General features: G+C 57.2%; 7 protein-coding genes across 7 annotated transcripts; 3 read left to right on the top strand and 4 right to left on the bottom strand.

Moving 5' to 3' along the window:
• Positions 1-504: 504 nt before the first annotated feature.
• Positions 505-2,228, bottom strand: PTSG_02149 (uncharacterized protein; the record flags this gene model as incomplete). Its single annotated transcript, XM_004996575.1, has 4 exons — positions 1,987-2,228; positions 1,208-1,580; positions 892-969; positions 505-654 (listed from the first exon to the last, which is right to left on the bottom strand). Exons 1-4 carry the CDS (start codon positions 2,163-2,165, stop codon positions 505-507), a joined length of 780 nt encoding a protein of 259 aa, XP_004996632.1. The 5' UTR covers positions 2,166-2,228.
• A 4-nt stretch (positions 2,229-2,232) lies between these two features.
• On the top strand, positions 2,233-6,899 carry PTSG_02148 (uncharacterized protein). Its single transcript, XM_004996574.1, has 5 exons — positions 2,233-5,159; positions 5,484-5,567; positions 5,782-5,874; positions 6,028-6,205; positions 6,636-6,899. The coding sequence occupies exons 1-5, from the start codon at positions 2,294-2,296 to the stop codon at positions 6,802-6,804; spliced, it is 3,390 nt and encodes a 1,129-aa protein (XP_004996631.1). The 5' UTR covers positions 2,233-2,293; the 3' UTR covers positions 6,805-6,899.
• Positions 6,895-9,995, bottom strand: PTSG_02147 (MYG1 protein). The gene is made up of 9 exons (XM_004996573.1): positions 9,525-9,995; positions 9,044-9,140; positions 8,728-8,855; positions 8,476-8,554; positions 8,257-8,304; positions 7,974-8,048; positions 7,735-7,822; positions 7,290-7,498; positions 6,895-7,130 (listed from the first exon to the last, which is right to left on the bottom strand). The coding sequence occupies exons 1-9, from the start codon at positions 9,761-9,763 to the stop codon at positions 7,089-7,091; spliced, it is 1,005 nt and encodes a 334-aa protein (XP_004996630.1). The 5' UTR covers positions 9,764-9,995; the 3' UTR covers positions 6,895-7,088.
• Positions 9,996-10,016: 21 nt separating this feature from the next.
• On the bottom strand, positions 10,017-13,422 carry PTSG_02146 (uncharacterized protein). Its single transcript, XM_004996572.1, has 8 exons — positions 12,779-13,422; positions 12,442-12,489; positions 12,098-12,221; positions 11,843-11,931; positions 11,454-11,561; positions 11,034-11,234; positions 10,867-10,899; positions 10,017-10,615 (listed from the first exon to the last, which is right to left on the bottom strand). The coding sequence occupies exons 1-8, from the start codon at positions 13,358-13,360 to the stop codon at positions 10,214-10,216; spliced, it is 1,587 nt and encodes a 528-aa protein (XP_004996629.1). The 5' UTR covers positions 13,361-13,422; the 3' UTR covers positions 10,017-10,213.
• A 317-nt stretch (positions 13,423-13,739) lies between these two features.
• On the top strand, positions 13,740-14,115 carry PTSG_02145 (uncharacterized protein; the record flags this gene model as incomplete). The annotated part of the gene is made up of 2 exons (XM_004996571.1): positions 13,740-13,968; positions 14,039-14,115. The coding sequence occupies 2 exons, from the start codon at positions 13,740-13,742 to the stop codon at positions 14,113-14,115; spliced, it is 306 nt and encodes a 101-aa protein (XP_004996628.1).
• Positions 14,116-14,569: 454 nt separating this feature from the next.
• Positions 14,570-19,010, bottom strand: PTSG_11844 (NEK protein kinase). Its single transcript, XM_004996570.1, has 6 exons — positions 18,551-19,010; positions 17,958-18,294; positions 17,561-17,610; positions 17,222-17,351; positions 16,835-16,978; positions 14,570-16,608 (listed from the first exon to the last, which is right to left on the bottom strand). The coding sequence occupies exons 1-6, from the start codon at positions 18,739-18,741 to the stop codon at positions 15,061-15,063; spliced, it is 2,400 nt and encodes a 799-aa protein (XP_004996627.1). The 5' UTR covers positions 18,742-19,010; the 3' UTR covers positions 14,570-15,060.
• An 82-nt stretch (positions 19,011-19,092) lies between these two features.
• PTSG_02142 (uncharacterized protein) lies at positions 19,093-20,468 on the top strand (the record flags this gene model as incomplete). The annotated part of the gene is made up of 2 exons (XM_004996569.1): positions 19,093-19,972; positions 20,181-20,468. Exons 1-2 carry the CDS (start codon positions 19,115-19,117, stop codon positions 20,466-20,468), a joined length of 1,146 nt encoding a protein of 381 aa, XP_004996626.1. The 5' UTR covers positions 19,093-19,114.
• Positions 20,469-20,538: the final 70 nt, after the last annotated feature.

Below are 20,538 nucleotides of genomic sequence, written 5' to 3'. Positions count from 1 at the left end.
GCTCCTCTGCCAGTTTGACGATACCTCTGTTACTAAGCGCCTTATGCACAAGTATACGTAGTACAGTAGAGTCGTTAGAAAAATGTCATGCAGCGAGGGGAGTGGACCTAGTGGTCTGGGTAGAGCTCAATATCTCTATCAAAGTTGCACATCACGTCATATCCCCGCGTCCCGCTGGACTTTCTCACGCGAACAAAACACTCCCCTCGTTCCCCCCCCAGCGATCAGATGCTGAGCATACAATATGCGGAAGAAGGCGTAGTTACACCGCTAACTAGTCAGCACACTCTAGCATCATAAGGGTAAATTCAACACACAACACACACACACACACACACACACACACACACACACACACACACACACACACACACACACATACGCACACACACACACACACACATACACACGCACACACATACACGTACACACATACACACATGTACACACGTACACACATGTACACACATACGTACACACATACGGACACACATACACACGGCATCAGGCGTGTGGTACCGTGTATGTGTGAGAGGTATCCTTGAACATGCTCATCTGCGCCTTTCTTCGCTCCAGCAGCGCCTTCTTGCCCATGAGCAGCGTCTGTGTTGGGTCGTCTGTGCTCGCAAGCTGCTCCAGAATCTGTTGCCTCAACTGCACACGCGCACACATGCACACGTTCACATGCAAGCACACGTTCACAACACAAATCTTGGACGTGACAAGCGGGAAATACGGTCGAGTTGGCGCAGCAGCCTGCACGCTCGCGCCAATCCACATGAACACACAATCACACACACACACACACAAATACACACACATACACACACACACACGATCACACACAATCATCCACACAACCACACACAATCACCACATGCACGAACGTACCTTTTCCCTGGCCTCCTTGACGCGTCTGATCTCGGCCAGCTTCGCCTCTTGTCTGGCGCGCTCAATCCGCGCTTGCTCCTATTCAACCATTGAGGCGAGAAACCGTGTGAGGTTGGGGAACGCATTGGGTTACATGCAACAGTGGATAACGCACACTCGTAAACCCACAAGCACCTCACACACACACACGCACGCACACACACGCACGCACACGCACGCACACACACACACACACACACACACACACACACACACACACACACACACACACACACACACACACACACACACACACACACACACACACACGACGGACCCGCTTGAGCTGGAGCTGACGATGGCGCTCGCGCTCGAGGCGGCGCTTGTTGGCCGCAATGGCATCCTTGTGGCGCTCCACAAACCGCGCAAGCGTGCGCCGGGTCTGGTCCACATCAATGCTGTGTTCGAGATTGTACACAATGTCCTCCTTCATCTCCAAGTAGTCGTTGTACTTGCGCGTGTTGCCTTGGAAGTCGTCCAGGCTCAGGTTGAGGTCCTTCAGCTTGTCCTTACGGATGACGACGTTGCGATGCACCGACCCGTCCTCAAACAGCTTTGGTGTGTAATCCGCCCGCAATCGCAACGCGCGGCATACAATGCAAGGATACGACGGCGTGTTATGAAACACCTGATTCAAGCACACCTCGCACCTGTGCGTCGTGTGCGTGTGTGTGTATCGTGTGTGTATGCGAGTGCAGGCGTGGTGGAGGCGGATGTGCATGGGTACATGTGTGAGTTTGTTCTGACATTCAAAAAGGAGAGGGCGCGCGCACACTGTAGACACGCACACGTGTACACACAGCTGCACACGCACAGAACACACAGAACACACACACACACACACAACCACACAAACACGCAGAGCACACGCACACACACACACACACACACACACAGAACACACGCACACACACGCACACACACACACACACAGAACACACACACACACACACAGAACACACACACACGCGCGCGCGCGTGCACACAACCACATATAACACACACACAGAACACACAAAACACACACACACACAACCACATATCACACGCACGTACAAGCTGTGGCCGCAGGTCCCGACAAATAGCTTGAGGTTTGGTTGACGCATGCGAGTTGTGCGACACCGTGGGCACTCTTCGTTGTTCTTGGCCTCCCTCTCATACTCATCCACCTCCTCCAACTCAACCTTCACCTCGGGCTTCACCAGCCCTTCCCGCTGCACCGCTCGGCGCAGCATCGTCGTTCTCAGTCCACCACCACTGCCGCTCAAGAAAACTATCAGAAAACACGGCAATTCCTCACAACCCGCAACTGCCACCAACCACAACAACAAACAACAACCACTCAACACACAACAGTTGCAGCATGGGCAGTCAAGCGGTGGCAAAGGCAATGTGGCTGCTGTCAAACAGCCCACTGCTGGAAGAAGACGAAGCTGATGTTGGCGTGACAGCGAAAGGAAACCACCACGTCTACCCAGCGGAAGCGACAAGACAAAACACAAGAACGAGACAGCACCAGGACTTGGAAGTGGACCTCCACCACACCAGCACCACGCAGGCAGACATCAGCACGCTCGGACTGGACATGGATGATCTCCTTGTGCAAAGCACATCAACAGCCTTGCACGATTCACACATCACACAACATCCACAGCAACGACTATTCCAACAGCTGCAGCGGAGGACACTGCAACGGGGGCAGCACCACAGCATGGCCCCGCACACGTCTGCTGAGCTTACGTCGTTGGCGCAGCCCTACACGGATGAAACACAGGCATTGCCGGTGCGTGCTTCAGCTTCGCACCGAGGCGATCGCTATGCTGTTCTCATTCGCGAATCTTCATCGCTGCTGCCCGCGAACGTGCGCCCCTCTGCTGTCTTGTACAACGGCGACGACGACGCCGCCCTGAGTGACGCGTCACTGGCGGACGACCTTATGGTTGCCGGCGAGACCGACGACACAAGTGGTGGTGATGGTGCACGAGGAGACGACACAGAATTGTATGGCGACCAGGACGCCATGAGCCTGTACGAGGAGTACGCCGCCGACGTTGACGATGATCAGGCTTTTGTGCCCTACGCTTGGGGTTATCAGCCCTCCACAAGATCCAGGCCTATGGGCGGTGATGCTGATATCAAAGCCGCACCTGCTGACGGAAACGACCCCACGCTGCATGAAGATTTGCGCCAGTTGCTGCAGTTTCAACAACAAAGCCACCGTCACCCGAGCGCTGGGCACACCACCCGTGACCACAATGCTGCTCGCGCATCCTCCATTCTTCCCCGACGGCAGGCTCGACGACAACGACAGTGGCAACCGCCGCCTCCACCTCCCCGTCATCGCGTTTACAGCAACAGCCGCACGCGTGTGTACGACAGTGCTACCCATCGGCGTGAGCGCTACAGTGATGTGGGCGATGTGGAGGCTGTTGATGTTGGTGTCGATCTTGGTGCTGATGTTGGTGAGGATGCGGACGATGACGTGGACGTTGATGGCGACCGTGATAGCCATGGTGATGCTGTTGATGAAGCCAGGGAGGAGGTGGTGCGAGTGGAGTTGGCGGCAATTGCAGACGAGCTTGCGCAACGCAGCAGCGCTGTGCGGGCGCGGGAGAAGACCATCCATGCCCTGGTGGACCAGCTGACGCAACGCACACGCGCCCTCGCACAGCAGAAGCAGGAGGTGCGGGCGGCGTGGGCACGTGTCAAGCAGAAGGCAGCAGAGGTGGAGAGGCAGCAGAAACAACAGCAGCAGCACGTGGAGCAGCTTGCTGCCCAGCGGGTGCAGGCGCTTGCCCAGCAACAGGAGGAGGCGGCAGCGGCAAAAACGCGCCGGGCGGAAGCGGAGCTGCAGCGGCTGCGCACAACACACGCACAGCTGCGGCGAACAACAGCAGCGCTTCGCGACGAGAATGTGCAGTTGCAGGCGGCGTTGGCAGAGGCGCAAAGGACAGCACAGCAGCGAGAACAGCGGATTGCCGCGCTGAGGACATCCATGCACGCATCGCAGCACTCATTGGTCGATGCTCGGGGTGACGCGGTCAACAGCCGCGATGATGAAGTTGGCTGTGACGATGAGGGTGGTGATGGGGAGGGTGAAGCCACTGATGGTGATGATGTTGATGGTGATGATGATCACGGTGGCGAAACGGCTAGTGGCAGTGGCAGTGATAATGAAGAAGCAAAGAGGGAACCGCGAGAGAGCGCGACAAACGGGGCTCATTACAAGACCACGCATCCCAAGAAGCGGGGACAGAACAAAGACGCACAACAGCACCACCTGAAGCAGCATCAAGTGCGCAAAGGCCACGAATTGGCGTTGAAGCAGCAATTGCATGCCGTGACGTCGGTGGCGCGTGCGTGCCGTGTTCTGCTTGCGTTGCTCCTGCGCCATGCCAATGTGCAAGCGCTGGTGAAGACGTGCACACGGTTGAGCATTAGGGAATGGAGCGTTCACCACCACCACCTGAACAACAGCCTGCCAGCGTCGTTGCGTGCGCGGGCGCAGCGGCGGTCGGATGCACCGAGCCTGAACACGCGAGCACCATTGGACAGCACGGCTGTTGTGAGCAATGGCGGTGATGGTGGTGGCGGTGGTGATGGTGATGAGAGCGACCAGGCACCACGCCTCCTCCGCGCACTACTGGCCATCTTGCGCTGGTCTGCAGATGCTGGGGATGGGCGTACGCATGGCAACACCGAAGAAGCGATTGGTGGTGCTGATGGCAGCCGTGTATCGAGTGGAGCTGGTGGAGCCAGCACCAGCAGCAGCACCAACAGCATCAGCAGCGCTGCCGTAAGCGTGGTTCCGTTTTTGCGAATGACGCACTGGTGTGTGCAGGCGCTGAACGCGTCGCAACATAAGCATGCGTATCACGGCTCACTCAAACGCCTCGCTGCTGTCATGCGCACAATCGAGCACTCCAGCCGGCACGAAATGCAGCAGCACCAACTGCAGCATGGCAGCGCATCGACAAGAGCAGGTGGGACGTCCGCGTCGCTCGCCACCTCGGCGCTCACTGGTGCGGGCAGGGATGCGCGTGCGCGTGTGCGCGGGCTGTCGCGTTCGCACGGGCCGCTCGGAAACAGCAGCGCGTTGTGGAGGGCGCACACCAGTCGTGGCGATGGCGGCAGTGGTGATGATGGGGGTGATGGTGATGATAGTGGTGATGACGCTGCTCGGGCGCTGTTGCTGGCCATCCTCGTCCAACTGCAGTGCACATCACAGGGTGAGTTTCGCCATCTTCCTATGCGTGCGTGTATTGTTTGATATGGGTATTGTGTGATGCATGTATGTATATGTGTGTATGTATGTGTGTATGTATATGTGTGTATGTATATGTGTGTATGTATATGTATGTGTGTATGTATATGTGTGTATGTATATGTATGTATGTATGTATGTATGTATGTATGTATGTATGTATGTATGTATGTATGTATGTATGTATGTATGTATGTATGTATGTATGTATGTATGTTCGTTCTCACCTGTCAGCGATTCTTACACGCACCACCGCCCCACCCCTCTGGTTTGTGGTCGTTGACACCAGCGGACGCGATTGTTCGTCTCTTCAACAATCTCAGTGCAGTCCTCCACCATTTTGCTGCGTATTCTGAGTTTCTCTCCGTCCAAGGTGTGCAACTTCGCCAATGCACTTGACAGCCACATTGGTTGCGCTGCGCCATTGTGTTGTGTGTGTGTGTGTGTGCTTGCTGTTTGTTGTGCTGTCTGTCTGTTGTGCTGTGGTGTGGGCAGTGTGGGATGAAGCAGCGCGACGACTTGCGATCATCATTCATTGTTCGCCTGAACACACACACACATACACACACACACGTTTTGGTGGCCAGGTCTGGAAGTGATGCGCATGTGTCTGCTTGTTGCCACGCCCTCCACACTCCGATGCACCGTCGATCTTCTCCTGCTCCTCTGCCTCGAGCAAGGTGTGCACGTGCTGCTGTACGCTGTGAGCCGTGCTCTGAAGGTTGCATATGTCAGCACACTCCCTCCATATCACTCAACACACCTTGTCCCCCCCCCCCCTCTTCCACCCCACACTCCCCTACCACGCCACTACATCTGCACCCCACCACCAGCGCACCGCCCAGCCAACGCGGCAGCCATGTCCAGTCTGCTGTGCACGCGTCCGTGGCTGCGGGCGCTGCGCTCTGCGGTGGATGTGTCGCTGGAGCACCAGGGTGCCGACCCGGACCGCCACGACACCGCCGTCCTCGAGAAGATCCTCGTCATCTGCGAACACATTGCACAACGCGAGTACGTTTCTTGGCCCACGCGGCTTGCACGCGTGTGCACTGAATCGCTTGCAGTGGTCTGTGTGTGTGTGTGTGTGTGTGTGTGTGTGTGTGTGTGTGTGTGTGTGTGCGTGTGTGTGCGTGTGTGTGCGTGTGTGTGCGTGTGTGTGCGTGTGTGCGTGTGTGCGTGTGTGCGTGTGTGCGTGTGGGTGTGTGCGTGTGGGTGCGTGCGTGCGTGCGTGCGTGCGTGCGTGCGTGTGGGTGCATGTGTGTATGTGCTTTCAGTGAATGTAATCGTTTGCGGGAACACTGACTGTGCTCTTTGCTTCCGCTGTTGCCACTGCTGCCATTTCCCCTTCGTTGCTTCATTCCCTCCTCCACCGATGATGTTCACCGCCCCCACCCCACCAATCGCACACCACACCGCCCTTCATGCGTGTACGTGTGCACAGATCCAAGGCTGGGGACGTGTTCAGCGGCGCCGGTGTGACGGAGGCCCTTGTGCGTCTGCAGCAGCTCTATGGGCGCAGTCACCGGTTTGTCGGCTCCACCATCTCCACCATCCTCACGTGTCTCAACACAACGCCGCAGCGCACCGCCCGTGCACAGGACTCGTCCTAGGTGGGCGTGTGCCCGCGCTTATTTATCCTCAGTTTGGAGGTGGGCCTGTTTGGCGACGCGACTTGTTCGCCAACCGTGCTCGCTCATTGCTCAGGTGTTGGGGGTTGTGTATTGTTGTTTCTTGTGTGCGCTTCGCTTTGTGCAGTGCAATGGAATGGGTATCACACCGACAGAGGAAGAGTAAAGCCCCCAGCAATGAATAGACACCACCCAAAGAAACACGACCGAACAAACACCAGATGACATGCATGTGCGCAGGCGTGGAGGGAGAGCCAGCGTGGAGTTTACATCTTGAGGCTGGCGCGCGCCATGGCCAGGGCACCCTCCTGCCATAGGATGTGGCACAGCAGCGTGAGCACACAAACAGGAACGAAAAAATAGCAGAACAAACATAAACGAGTAGATGACACGCACGCACGAAACGGCAAACAGGCAGACGAGAATACAAACACACACAAACACACACAAACACACACACACACAACCTTTGTGTTGTTGCCGCCAATGAAGCCGGAGGCGTGGACGAAGATGCAGCCTGGGATGCCTGCCTTGTCCGAGAGCTCTTGGTCGCGGAGACCGCGCCAGACCTCGGGCAGCGCCTTGCGGCTGGTGAAGGAGCTGGGGGACACGGGCACAGCCATCACGCGCCACTTGCCGTGCGTGTCCGTGAAGAGGGCGTACTTGATGTTGATCTCTGCGCACAGCGAGACAGAGGGCGCGGAGGTTGCGGCAACAGCAGCACGTGAGGCGTGGGTGATATCATACGATATGGTGTGATGTAGTGTGGTAGTAAGTCAAAGGAGACAAAGAGCATGCAGGTTTGTGGAGAGACCGGGCATATGTATGCACGAGACGTGCCTACATTAGGCACACGCGAGTGCTCATGATCACCACTGTTACCACCACTGTTACCACCATCGTCACGCGTACTTTCGTCAGCCTCCTCCTCCAGGGCAAAGAGGTGCGCCTTCCACGGGCACGCCTGCTCAAACACAATGATCTCTCCGCTCTTGTCAACCTGCACATGTTGCCGTGGCGGCGGCGGTGATGGTGATGACATGAGGCAAGCGCGCGAACATGGTAGGACGGGAAAAGTGGGCGAGTCGACGAGCCAGAGGCGAACCAAAACGAAGAGCGGAGGAGGTGACGGAATGGGAGGAGGCACACACCTCTTTGCGCGTCGAGAGGGCGTTGACAACGTGCTTGCGTGCAGGCAGCCAGACGTCATTGTAGTGGTTGAGAACCTATTCACGTGCGAGCGTGTGTGTGTGTGTGCGTGTGCATGTGCGTGGTGAGAGGGATGTGTACGTGCGTGCGTGTGTGCGTACGTGTGTGTGTGCGTGTGTGTGTGTGTGTGTGTGTGTGTGTGTGTGTGTGTGTGTGTGTGTGTGTGTGTGTGTGTGTGTGTGTGTGCGTGCGAGGGGCTTATGGAGAGGCCAAAGACATCCGCACCTCGAGGAACTCCTGTCCAACCAGGTTCATTGCCTTCTTGAACTGGGCCTGCGCACAAACAGCACGCGTGCAAATATATTCCAGTGTGAGTGTATGTGAATGAGTTTGCACGTGAGTATCAGCGGCAAGGAGCCAGAGGTAAGTGTGTTCAGAGAATATGCATCATGCAAGGCAGCGGCACAAGCAGGAGCTTGAGGTCGGAACAAGCCGTCGGCTCACGTCAAAGTCCGGGTTCTTCTCGGTCCATGGCGGGTTGAGGCGGGCCACGCGGTTGCCCACAGTCGAGGCAACACGGTACCTGTGTGCATTTCCAAGATCACACACATAAGGTAAGACAAGGGTGCAGAGAAAGGCATCGTACAGGGGTGGACGTCAAAGCGCAAGCGCGCGCGCACACACACACACACACACACACAAGTGGCGCAAGGGCGTGTGCAGAAGGGTAAGGGCAAGTGTGTTGGCAATGCGTACTTGGGCTGGCCCTCGTGCGGGCTGATGCCATTGTCGACAGCGTCAATCTCCTCAACAAAGTTGTCGTACATCTGGTCAAACAGCACCTCTGTCGTGCTATCGTCCGTCTTGCACACCTCCTTGATGATCTACGAGTATGCAAGTCAAACGGTGGGGGGGGACGTGGGCGTCTTGTCTGCGCACAAGGAACTGTGAAGGGGCATGCGCACGCACGTGTGTGTGTGTGTGTGTGTGTGTGTGTGTGTGTGTGTGTGTGTGTGTGTGTGTGTGTGTGTGTGTGTGTGTGTGTGTGTGTGTGTGTGTTTGATCGCTGTACCTCACGACCAAAGTGGAAGTAGACGAGGCCAGCGGAGCTGAGCTTGGTTGTCCAGCGCTTGTTGTTGTCCAGCGAGTTCATGGTGTGAGCAAACTCCCTACGTGCAGCGCATGAGACAGAAAGAGAGAAAGGGGGGGGGGTTGAATGTGTGTTGACGCGTGTGTGTGCGAGTGTGTGCGTGGATGTGTGTGGATATGTGTGCATGTTTGTGTGCATGTGTGTGTGTGGGAGTGAGTGAGTGTGTGAGTGAGTGAGTGTGTGTTTGTGTGCAGGTGCATGTTTGTGTGCATGTGTGTGCATGTGTGCGTTGACGTTGTGCGTGAGGACCAGTGGGTGCCACAACGCTCAATGAGATACACGCATAAACTTCAGCATGCATGTGTGTGTGTGTGTGTGTGTGTGTTTGTGCATGCGTGGGGCAAGGCCCGACTTGCGCAGGGATGAGAAGGCAGCGCCAACCACCCCTGGCTAGGATGGATACCTTTGGTGGTGATCGAAGCGCAGCTTGGTGGGATCGAACTTGCCGCCGACGTCCACAACCACGGTGCACGTGTCCAGCTTCTCTTGGTTGCGGGTGCGGATGATGGCGCAGTCCTTGTAGGTTGGCAGCAGGCGGAGGAGGAAGCAGGCCAAAGCCTCGTCGCAGTGGAAGCTGCCATCGTGGGTGCCGATCGTGGGCTGGTCCATGGTGTTGGCACGCTTCGTGTCAGACTCACTCATTTGCCTTTGCAGGGGCGGGGATCGGCAAGGGTGCGCAGCAACAGAGAGGCGGCAAAGGGCACGAAAGAAAAGCGCACGGAAGGAGAGGGCGGCGGAGGTCACAACTGACACTGGCACGCAGCGACGAGCACAGTGGCGCAGCAGGGGTGGCAGGGTGTGTGCTGCTGCTGCAAGTGGCACGTTGGCGGTGGTGGTGTTTTGATAAGACGACACGCGAAAAAGTCAACGTGCACGATCGCCTTTTGTGCCTTCTTTTGCTGCTTGTGTTGTTCATTCTTGCTTGCAGGACTTGTTGTTGCATTGTTATGCCGTGCTTTCGTTCACACCTCGCCACACACGCACATCCACACGCACACACACACGCACACACGCACATCCACGCACACGCACACACGCACACGCACACACGCACACGCACACACACAATCTCTCCACGCTGTTGCACGCTGGCTATCTGCGGCCGGGCCTTGATGCTCCTCGCTTGCCTTGTGCCCTGCGTGCCGCCTGCTGTGCCTGCTGCAGTAGTCCTGAGGGTGAGCGCGGCTGCTTCGCCCGCTTGCCGCCGCCGCCGCCGCCGCCATTGCCGCTCCGGAAGTACGTGGTGAATGCCTCACCCTCGGTTCGCATTGCTGTCGCTGACGTGATGGTTGGAGAACCCATGGGCTTGCCGGCATGTGCTGCGTCCTGTCGCCGGTGGTTGTCACCGCCACTGCCTCTGCTGCTGCTGCTGTCTTTGGTGCTTGAAGCAGTCTTGGCACCCGTTACTCGTCCACTCCTGAGGCTGGTGGCTGCCATGACTTCACGCCGCAGCACGCGCATGCCCGCACCGCTTGTCGCAGACACAGTTATGACCTGCGTGTGTATGTGTGTGTGTGTGTATGTGCGTATGAGTGCATGGTCGCGCGCGTGTGCACACGTGTGCGTGCGTGTGTGTGTGTGTGTGTGTGTGTGTACACGAGTGTGTGTGTGTGTGTGTGTGTGTGTGTGTGTGTGTGTGTGTGTGTGTACACGAGTGTGTGTACACGTGTGCGTGTACACGTGTGTGCGCGCGCAATGTGTGCTCGATATTCTCGCAGGGATTGGCCAACATTGCCACTACACACGTCCTTGATGGCGCCAGGAAGCTCCACGAGGGTCTGCAAGGGAGCGAGATATGCACACATGCAATGTGCACCACGATGAGACTGTGTTGTGACACGGTTTTCGCTACACACACACACATGCACACACACATGCACACACACACACACACACACACACACTCGTGTACCTGTTGGAGGAGGATGAGGCGGCGCCCAATGTCATCCATGGGGACGAGGTCGCACTTTGTCAAGACGAGCTGGAACGGAACAGCTGTCGTCGCCTGCAGGCGGTGGAGAAAGTCGATATCGATGCGCTTGAGACCGTGACGCGCGTCAAGAAGCACGAAAATTCGGCGCAGATTCGCCCGCTGCGATAGATAGTCCTCCACCTGCGCAACCACACGCAGGACGCAACATGAGGGGCGTGTTGGCGACAGTCGGCATGGGCAGCGAAACAACACGAAAACGAAGGAAGCGAAGGTGGAAGTGACGATGAAACCACACACACACACACTCGCACACACACTCGCACACACACACACACTTGCGCGCGCACACACACACACACACACACACTTGCGCGCGCACACACACACACACACACTCACTGTCTGCTGCCACTCGTTTTGATTGTCCGTCTTTGCGAATGCAAACCCGTAGCCTGGGAGATCAACCACATTCACACTCGACTTCTCCAGCGCGTAGAAGTTGACTGTCTGCGTGGCCAGCACCAGGAACCGGGCACGCGTGTCAGCCAAGGCGCCAATAAAGCAAGGGGAGCCAACAGAACAAACAGAGACACCGGGGACAAAGAGACGACTTAGGTAGGGCAACACAGTACTCTCCCGCTTGTGCCTACATCCACACACACACCCACGCACACCCACACCCACGCACACACACCCACACCCACGCACACACACGCACACACACACACCCACGCACACACACGCACACACACACACACACACACACACACACACACACGTCTATGCACCTTGGTGACGCCTGGCTTGTCCTCTGTGCGGGCTGGATTTGAGCGGCCCAGGGCGTTAATCACGGACGACTTGCCCACATTTGACCGGCCTTCATGTGTAGCAGAAGAAGGGAGTAGTGGTAGTGCACATATCAGTGAGCATGGCATGGCATGACAGCGTGTGAAGTGCGAAATGGCATGTTGAGGGTGCATGCGTGCGCTTGCCACTTTCCTCTCTCCCTTGTCTGCCCCCACCCAGCCGGTTTTGCCACGTACCGATGAAGCACACTTCCTTAACGCCGTCATGGGCTGGTATGAACGACTGGGGGAGCTTGGCAGCACCGAGGAAGGCAAGCTTGCGACGCCACACAGGTGTTTCCTCGCGAACATGCTGCCAGTCCTGTGTGCCGCCCGAAACCAAGAAGCAAACACGTTGAAGCACACGATGAGCACAGGAGCAGTCCTTGACGCCAAGCAAATGACACAAATGTGTGCAGATCGCTCACACATGCACACATGCGCGGACATGTGCACACATACACACGAACAAACACGCACATGTACATGCAAGCGTACACACGTCCACATGCCTACGCACAGCATCAGCTCAACACACTCACGTCCTGCTTCACCAGCGCTGGCCGTCTCCGTCCACGCCTCCAGCCAATCTGCACGTGGTTGTGTGTGTGTGTGTGTGTGTGTGTGTGTGTGTTGTGGTTGTGTGTGTGTGTGTGTTGTTTGTTGTGTGTGCATGCATGCATGCGTATGCGTGTGTGAGAATTGCAAGTAGAGGAGGTCACAACGCGGCCACACACACACACACACATACATATGCATGCACACACACACACACACATACGCACATGCACACACATGCACACACGCACGCATACAACAAACACACACACACATGCACACAACAAACACACGCACGTGCACACAACAAACACAACACACCTCGAGTGCGTCAAGGGCATTAAGGATGCTTGGAGGCACGTAGATGCTGCGAAACTGCTTGCGCTTGCTGATGCTTTGATCGGAGGTCGACGCGGTGACCACAGGCTTGTTGCCGACCACTCCAAGCTCCGCAGGTCCAAAGAGCCCGCGTGTCGTAGATGCTGGCGCCAAAGGCTGCGCCGCCGGTGAGCGCTGCTGCTGTCCTTGTTGCTGTTGTGTAACGGTTGGTGCGCTTCCTGCCTTTGGGTCGCCTCTCCTTAGACTGGGGTGACGTGCGGACTTGTGCTGTGGGTTGACGGTGGCAGATGCCGACACGGCCTTTGTCTTGCCGATCCACTCTGCAAACGCCGACACGTCGATGTCGCGTAGCGCAGCCGCGCAAACGTGCACTTGCCGGCCTTGTCGCAGCAACCACTGCACTTGGCGCTGCTGCGCCCCTCGCCCAGTCCCCACAACTGGCCCTGCCAGCCTCAACCTCGCCAGCACCAACCCACGCATCTCCCTTGTCTTGTGTGTGGTGTGCTTGTGTGTCTTTTCCGGACGCTTTCGCTTCTTTCTTCTTCGTCTTTTTCTTTTTCGCATGTGCCACTTTCAAGCCATTGCCAGCAACAGACAGGTAGGTGTGTGTGTCTGTCTGTCTGTCTGTGTGTGTGTGTGTGTGTGTGTGTGTGTGTGTGTGTGTGTGTGTGTGTGTGTGTGTGTATGTGTGTGTGTGTGTCTGTGTGTCTGTGTGTGTGTGTCTGTGTGTCGGTGTATTGTACATGTACTTGCTCACTCTCCCCACACCGCTCTCTCTCCTACCTCACACACACACACACACACACACACACACACACACACACACACACACACCTTACCTTGCGCTCGCTCCCCCCCCCCTCCCTCCCTCCCTCCCTCACGCAGGTACACACCAACGCCACACAGACTTCCCCACCCTCCACGAGACGAAGCAGCCACCACCATGGACAAGGTTGACCCTGAATTGCAGGCTGTCGTGCGCCAGAAGGCGTCGCAGGCCCAGTTTGCTGAGGTGTCCTTGGACCTGACAGACAAGTGCTGGAACAAGTGCGTGGACAAGATTGGTTCCAAGCCCATCTCCGAAGGCGGCGACTCCCGTACTGCGGCGTGCATCTCAAACTGCGTCAAGAACTTTATCGAGATGCAGCAAGTGCTTGTGGCCAAGTTCCGCGGTGCGCAGTAAACCCCGATGTGCTCCGCTTCCTTCTCTCCACCAACCAACACTTGCCCATTTGTAATTAGGTGCCACCCCGCTCTTTCCATTGTCCTTCAATCTGCTGCACACTGTGGACACTGTGCGCATGCGTGTGTCCATGTAACATGGGAGCTGGGTTGTTTGGAGTTGAGTGTGGAAACCTGTGTGTGTGTGTGTGTGTGTGTGTGCGTGCGTGTGTGTGTGTGTGTGTGTGTGTGTGTGTGTGTGTGTGTGTGTGTGTGTGTGTGCGTGCGTGTGGCTCACCGGCCTTGTTGTGAGTCAGTGATTGAAGCTTGCCTGTGTATGTGTGTGCGTGTGTCTGTCTGTTCGTGTGCGTGTATGTGCGAGTCTCTTGCACACACGTTCTGTTTGCTTGTTCTACATGCAGTGTGACTGTGCGCCCTTTGCGAGTGACACTGTCCTTGTGTCATGTCATTTCAGTCGTGCTTGGTTCTTGTTGCTGTCGGTGATGCAACCACTGGCTTTGCACACTATGTGCATCATCGTCTCCCCACAATTAAACAGCACATTCATTCATTGTCCACACTGGTACGCTGACAACCGCCAGGCGCGGTTATGGAGAGGGTTGTTTACTGCCCTTTGCCGTGTGTGCCGTCTGCACGACAAGTTGGGCGAACGCGCAACAAACGCAATGAAATGCAAGGGAAACAAACTGTGTACGTACACAATTCAATTCCCACTATGAACACACGCTATGTACACTGAGAAGCTGTCCAACACAACAGCACGCAAGCAGAACGACAAGAACAAGGGCACAAGAAGGAGCACAAGAAAGAGCACAAAAAGGACAAGAAGAAGAGGGCAAGGACGGCTAACGGATGACCTGGCAACAAGGGTCATGGAGAAGAAGGAGTTGTAATAAGGACGAGGTGTTCGGGTCCACCTCAACGCCACCTCGAGTGCCATCAGTGGAAAACGCATCAGCGCAACCGCGTGCGCATCAACACCGGCCAGCACCAAGTAGCGCCGTTCAAGCACGCACCACATCACCACATCGCAACATCACAACAACCGAGGACACGGACGTCACGCTGCACTGCTATGTGCCTCATCGAGGCGCATGTCTGTTCATGCCAAAGAGCGATGGGTTGTGGCGCCGTATGTTCTGAGGGCGAAATGACACACCCGTCGGCACATTCCATTGCTGCTTCCCACCACGTGGTACCCCAAGGTGCTGCTGCGGCTGCTGTTGCGGCTGCTGCTGTTGCGGTGACAGCCCCGCCGCAATCATCTTGCTTCGCAGACTCGACACGCCTCCATCAGCGCCGCTTCGCCTAGTGCCTTGATGCTGCTGCTGTTGCGGTTGCTGCTGTTGCGGTTGCTGTTGTTGTTGTTGGTGTTGGTGGTGGTGGTGGTGGTGGTAGTGTTGAGTGGGGGCACCGCCGCTAGCAGCACGCTCGTGTGTTCCAATGGCTGGAAGCTGTGCCGAATAGCGCGAGGCAGAGCGCCCTCGCCCCGTCGCCACATCACCCGGCACATGCTGCTGCTGCTGCTGCTGCTGCTGCTGCTGGCGGGTGAGGTGTGGGGATGACGGGTGGCTTCCACTCGTGTATGGCGTGCTCCGTGCCCGGTCAAGGTGACGCATGCCTCCGCGAGAGAGTGACGCTGACCCTCGGCGATGGAGGGATGTGGGCCTGCTCATGCCCCTACCAACCTCCTCCTCCTCCTCCTCCTCCTGCTGCTGCTGCTGCTGCTGGGTGCCTTGGCCGCGTGCCGGCGACCGGGCGACCGGTGATAGCGACGACGGCGACGCATACACGGACGCGTGGGCCGAGGGGTGCCGCGCCACGTTGACGTCGCTCGCTGCGCGGTGGTGGCGGCTGCGGTGGTGCTGGTGTGCGCTGAGCGGGGAGCGGCCCAGCGCGTCGCCACTGTGCGCATTCCGCTCTGGTCGTGCAGATGGGTGCAGCCGCATTGGTGTTGAGTGGTACCGTCGGACTGCCGCCTCTCCGCCATCACCACCACCACGCTGCTGCTGCTGCTGCTGCTGCTGCTGCTTGTTGAGCTGTGGGTGCTGGTGGCGGACGTGCCGGTTGAGCGGATACGCGGGCGCGAGCGGAGCACCGCTGGCCACCATGGACGGCGGGGGAGCGCGCAGTCGTCGCGAAGACGCAGCGACGCCCGCACGCCCATCCCTGCCAGAAGTGTAGCTGCCGTCTCCTGTCGTGGCAGTGGTGTCATCCGTGGCTGTGGTGTGACTGCCACCATCGCTGTTTGCATTCCTCTGCTCAAGTTGTTGGCGGCGTGGTGAGAGCGAGGGTTGTCGCCTCGTGCCGCTTGGGGAGCGTGAGGAGGGCTGGCTTGTGGTCTCTCCGTCACCAACTCCTCCCTTAATGCTACGACTACTGCCGCTGCCGCTGCTGTTGTTGTTGTTGGCAGTGGCGGTGGCGGTGGCGGTGGTGGTGTTGTTGTTGTTGTCGTTGTTGTTGTTGTTGTTGCTGCTGCTGCTCTTCCCGCTGTTTGCACGAGACGCGTGGCCACCGTGCGGGCTCTGGTCGCCGGCTGGTTCCTCTGCACTGCGGCGCCCAAATGCGACCTGCCGCTGCGGCAATCGCACCGCCTCTTCCTCGAACGACGGCCGCTTCACCTCATCGCCCTGGCGTGTAAAATGTGTGCATGCGTGTGTGTGTGTGTGTGTACGTGTACATGCGTGTGTACGTGTACATGCGTGTGTGTGTGTGTGTGCACATGCGTGTGTGCGTGCGTTCGTGTTTGCATATGTGTGTGTGCGTGTTTGTGTGCATGTCACAGAGAGGAGTGCTAGACCAAAGCACAGCTCAATGTTCAAAGGCACACAAGTACACGCGTACGCAAGGGCTCACCAAGGTGAAGGGGACGGCGGCGCCGTGCTCGTCGGCGCGACAGCCAGAGTACTTGGCGATGCAGGGCCGCCGAACGAGGTCGCGCGCGGCCGGCCGCCGGTACACGTCAATCGTCAGCATCGTGTCAATCAGTGAGCGAACATCCTGCAGCGTAAACCAAGGCGGCAGTGAGTGGGTGAGTGAGTGAGTGTGTGTGTGTGTGTGCGTGTGTGTGTGCGCGTGCGTGTGTGTGTGCGTATGTGTGTGTGTCACTATGTGTGCCACTGTGTGCATGTGCATGTGCATGTGTGTCACTATGTGTGCCACTGTGTGCATGTGCATGTGTGTGCATGTGTATGTATGTGCGCATGTGTGTGCGCGCGCGTTTGTCGGTATACACAATCAAACCTGCGAGTAGACGGCGGGCAGCTTGCGGTTGTACGCAGCACCTTTGATCTTGCGCCCAAGTTCGTGGATATTGCGGGCATCAAAGGTCGGCCGCAATGCACACATCTCGTACACAACACAGCCCAGTGCCCTGTGTGGAGGGAGGAGGGGAGAGGCGCACGAAGGGTGATTTAGAGGTGGTGTAAAGAGAACATGCAAACGTACGTGAGCGCATGCGTCACGTGTGCACACATGGTGAAGATGGGTGATTTGGTGTAAAGTGCTATGACGATCGTGACAGACTACTACAGTGGCAAGGGAGCTGGCGTTCAAGATGCACAAAGCAGGATATGCACCCACCAAATGTCAACTTTCTGTGTGTATGGCGTGCCATCACACTGCTCTGGTGACTGAACACGGTGATTGGAGCAGGAGCAGGAGTGACAAAAATGAGCCAATAGAGAAGAGCATATCAACAATGAGAAAGCATATGACCAGACAGGCGCGCGTATTCCAAACCAGTTTCCCACATATATCCACGCACACATTCACGCACGCACGCATCCACACATCCACACGCACACATACATACACACACACACACACACACATACACACATACACACGCACACATACATACATGCACACACGCACATACATATACACACACATCCGCTCACATCCACACACACACACACATACACACACACACACACACAAACACATCCACACATATCCCTACGCACAAATTGCGTACCTGATACATGGGAGTACCGCAAGGGGTTGAGCACGTGCGCTGTTCGATGCGGGTGGCATTTTGCTCCAGCACTTTGGAGCAGCCCATGTCACCCAGCTTGGCAATGCCAGAGTCCATGATGAAGATATTTGCAGACTTGACATCGCGATGCACCATGCCGCGCCTGTGCATGTACGCCAGGGCTTGCAGAATGTGGTTTGTCCACACCAGCACGTTCTCCTCCGTCAGCGGCCGCCGCGTGCGGGAGCGGGTGGTCAGAAGGCTGGCGAGATCGCCCTGTGCAGCATACTCCATCACCAGATACACGTAATTGAATCTCCGAGACACTTCCTCGTAGCTGCGACCGACAAGAGCAAGGAAAAGGGTATCAATGAAAGGGTGTCATGAATGGATGAAAGCAGTGTGCTGCTGCCACAATGAAGACTTGCAAGCACAAATACAATGAAGAAACGTGCGAGAGTGCAACAGCGAGACGAAGCTGTGTGTCCACCGTGGATCTGAATGCAAAAGGCCCAACATCAAAAATCCCCGGTAGGCGCCTGGCAGTTGCCACATGCGCAGAGCCGTGTGCAATAAACGAACACAACGCTGACCTGATAATGTGAGGATGGCGCAACCCGGCATGGACCTGCGCCTCAGTGCGGGCGTCCGTGTCCGCGCCAGGAGCGGCCACATCCATTTCCTTCATGCAGTACAGCTTGTGATCCTGACGTCCTTTCACCAGCCACACCCGCCCAAACGTCCCATGCCCCAGCACTCGCTGCTTCTCATACTTGCTCTCCATGGTGCTGTTGCTGGTGCTGTGTTGTAGGTGCTGTTGCTGCTGGTGGTGGTGGTGCTGCTGCTGCTGTCACTTTGCGATCGTGATGATGCAGCAACTACTACTAGCACACGGGCCACACAACACGCGCAGCTGCCCTTGATCCCCGCCCCCTGCGTCAGCGTCTCAACCTCGATGCCGCGTGGAGTGGTGCAGCCTTGTTGCTTGGTCTGGCGTGTGTGGTCTCTGAGGCAGGGTTGTCCTGCTTTGTTTTGGCGTGGGTGCGCGGTTGCCAGCCAGGAAATGCGTGAACCTCTCTTGAAAGGCAAAATTTGCCTTTGACCTGACCAAATCCAAAGGCAATTTTAACAACCTCTCGAAAACGGCAGCAGCGACGATGGTGCGAGGCGTGGTGCGGGATGCGCCGTACACGACGCGGTCGCGGCGAGGCGGCACCGCGGGCGGCACTGGCAGTACTGGCAGCGCTGGCAACGCGGGCACTGGGGACCATCACCACCACGGTGGGCCCATGCGAGCGTCCGGTAGACGGCCACACCTGTCGTCAGCTGCAAGGCACGAGCAGCAGCAGCAGCAGCAGCAGCAGCAATACACACAAGCATCGTCGAGGACGTGGAGGTCGAGTGCCTTGCGCGAACGGCTGCAACACTTCCTCATGGAATCACCAGCCAGGCCATTTGTGGAACAGCAACAGCAACAGCAGTTGCAGCAACAGCAGCAACAGCAGCAATTTCGGGGTGGGCTGAGCAGCAGGCAAGTGGGCGCCGTGAGTCCAAGTGCTGCCGCGAGCAGGGCGGGCAGCTTCCTGGAATCGCACGTGCGGGACGACGCCGCCGATGCCGATGACGAGGAAGAGGAGGAGGATGATGACTTGGCCAGCGTTCAAGGTACCACTGGAGGAAGTCTCGTTGGCAGCGCAAGGGCACATGATGACTCCCTCAACCTCAGCAGCACCACCGGCGGCAACCTTGCCGCAAGGCACTCCGGCAGAGGCACCGCTGATTCTGCAAACAGCAGCTTTACACAACGCGCACTCAACCTGTCGAACGCGTCGTTGTCCACAACGCGCGACGAAATGGTGGCTGCAATGGAGCACCGCATTATGGCACTCGAGGCAGAGAAGATCGATATGCACGCCGCGAAGCTGCACGCCGAGCACGAGCTCAAGGCTGTCAAGGCGCAGCTTGAGCGCGAGCAAATTGAACTCGCCCGTCAACGTGATGCCCGCGAGAAAGGTGTGTGTGTGTGTGCGTGCGTGCGTGCGTGTGTGTGTGTGTGTGTGTGTGTGTGTGTGTGTGTGCGTGTGTGTGTGTGTGTGTGCGTGTGTGTGCGTGCGTGCATGCAATGTGACTTCGCCTTTGCCATTTTGCTCGCGCGTAGCACAGCTGACTGCACCCCTCCGTTTCCGCCATGCGTGCGCACGGGTTTCCTGACGATCAACTCAGGTGTTCAACAACAACGTGCGCGAGTTCCGCGAAGCGTGCTACGAGCTGCTGGGCTACCAGATTGACGTGGTACAAGCCTCAAGGTACCGGCTGCACTCGATGTACGCGGAGTCCGCCGATGACTATCTCCTCTTTGCTTCGTCTCCGCAAGGGCTGCAACTCCTTGAAACGCAATTCTCCGCATCGCTGGATGAGCGCATTCTTGCGAATCTGCACCGTTTCCACTCCATTCCCGCCTTTCTCTCCGCAATCACAGTTGACCTCTTCAGCAAATCCACAATGGCTTGAGTTGTGCCTGTGTGTCTGTGTAACTGTGTGTGTATGTGTCTGTGTAACCGTGCGTGTCTGTGTGGATGTG

The sequence above is a fragment of the Salpingoeca rosetta genome (genome assembly GCF_000188695.1).
Source record: "Salpingoeca rosetta unplaced genomic scaffold supercont1.5, whole genome shotgun sequence".
Taxonomy (NCBI): domain Eukaryota; class Choanoflagellata; order Craspedida; family Salpingoecidae; genus Salpingoeca; species Salpingoeca rosetta.
This window is presented reverse-complemented; position numbering and strand designations above follow the sequence as displayed.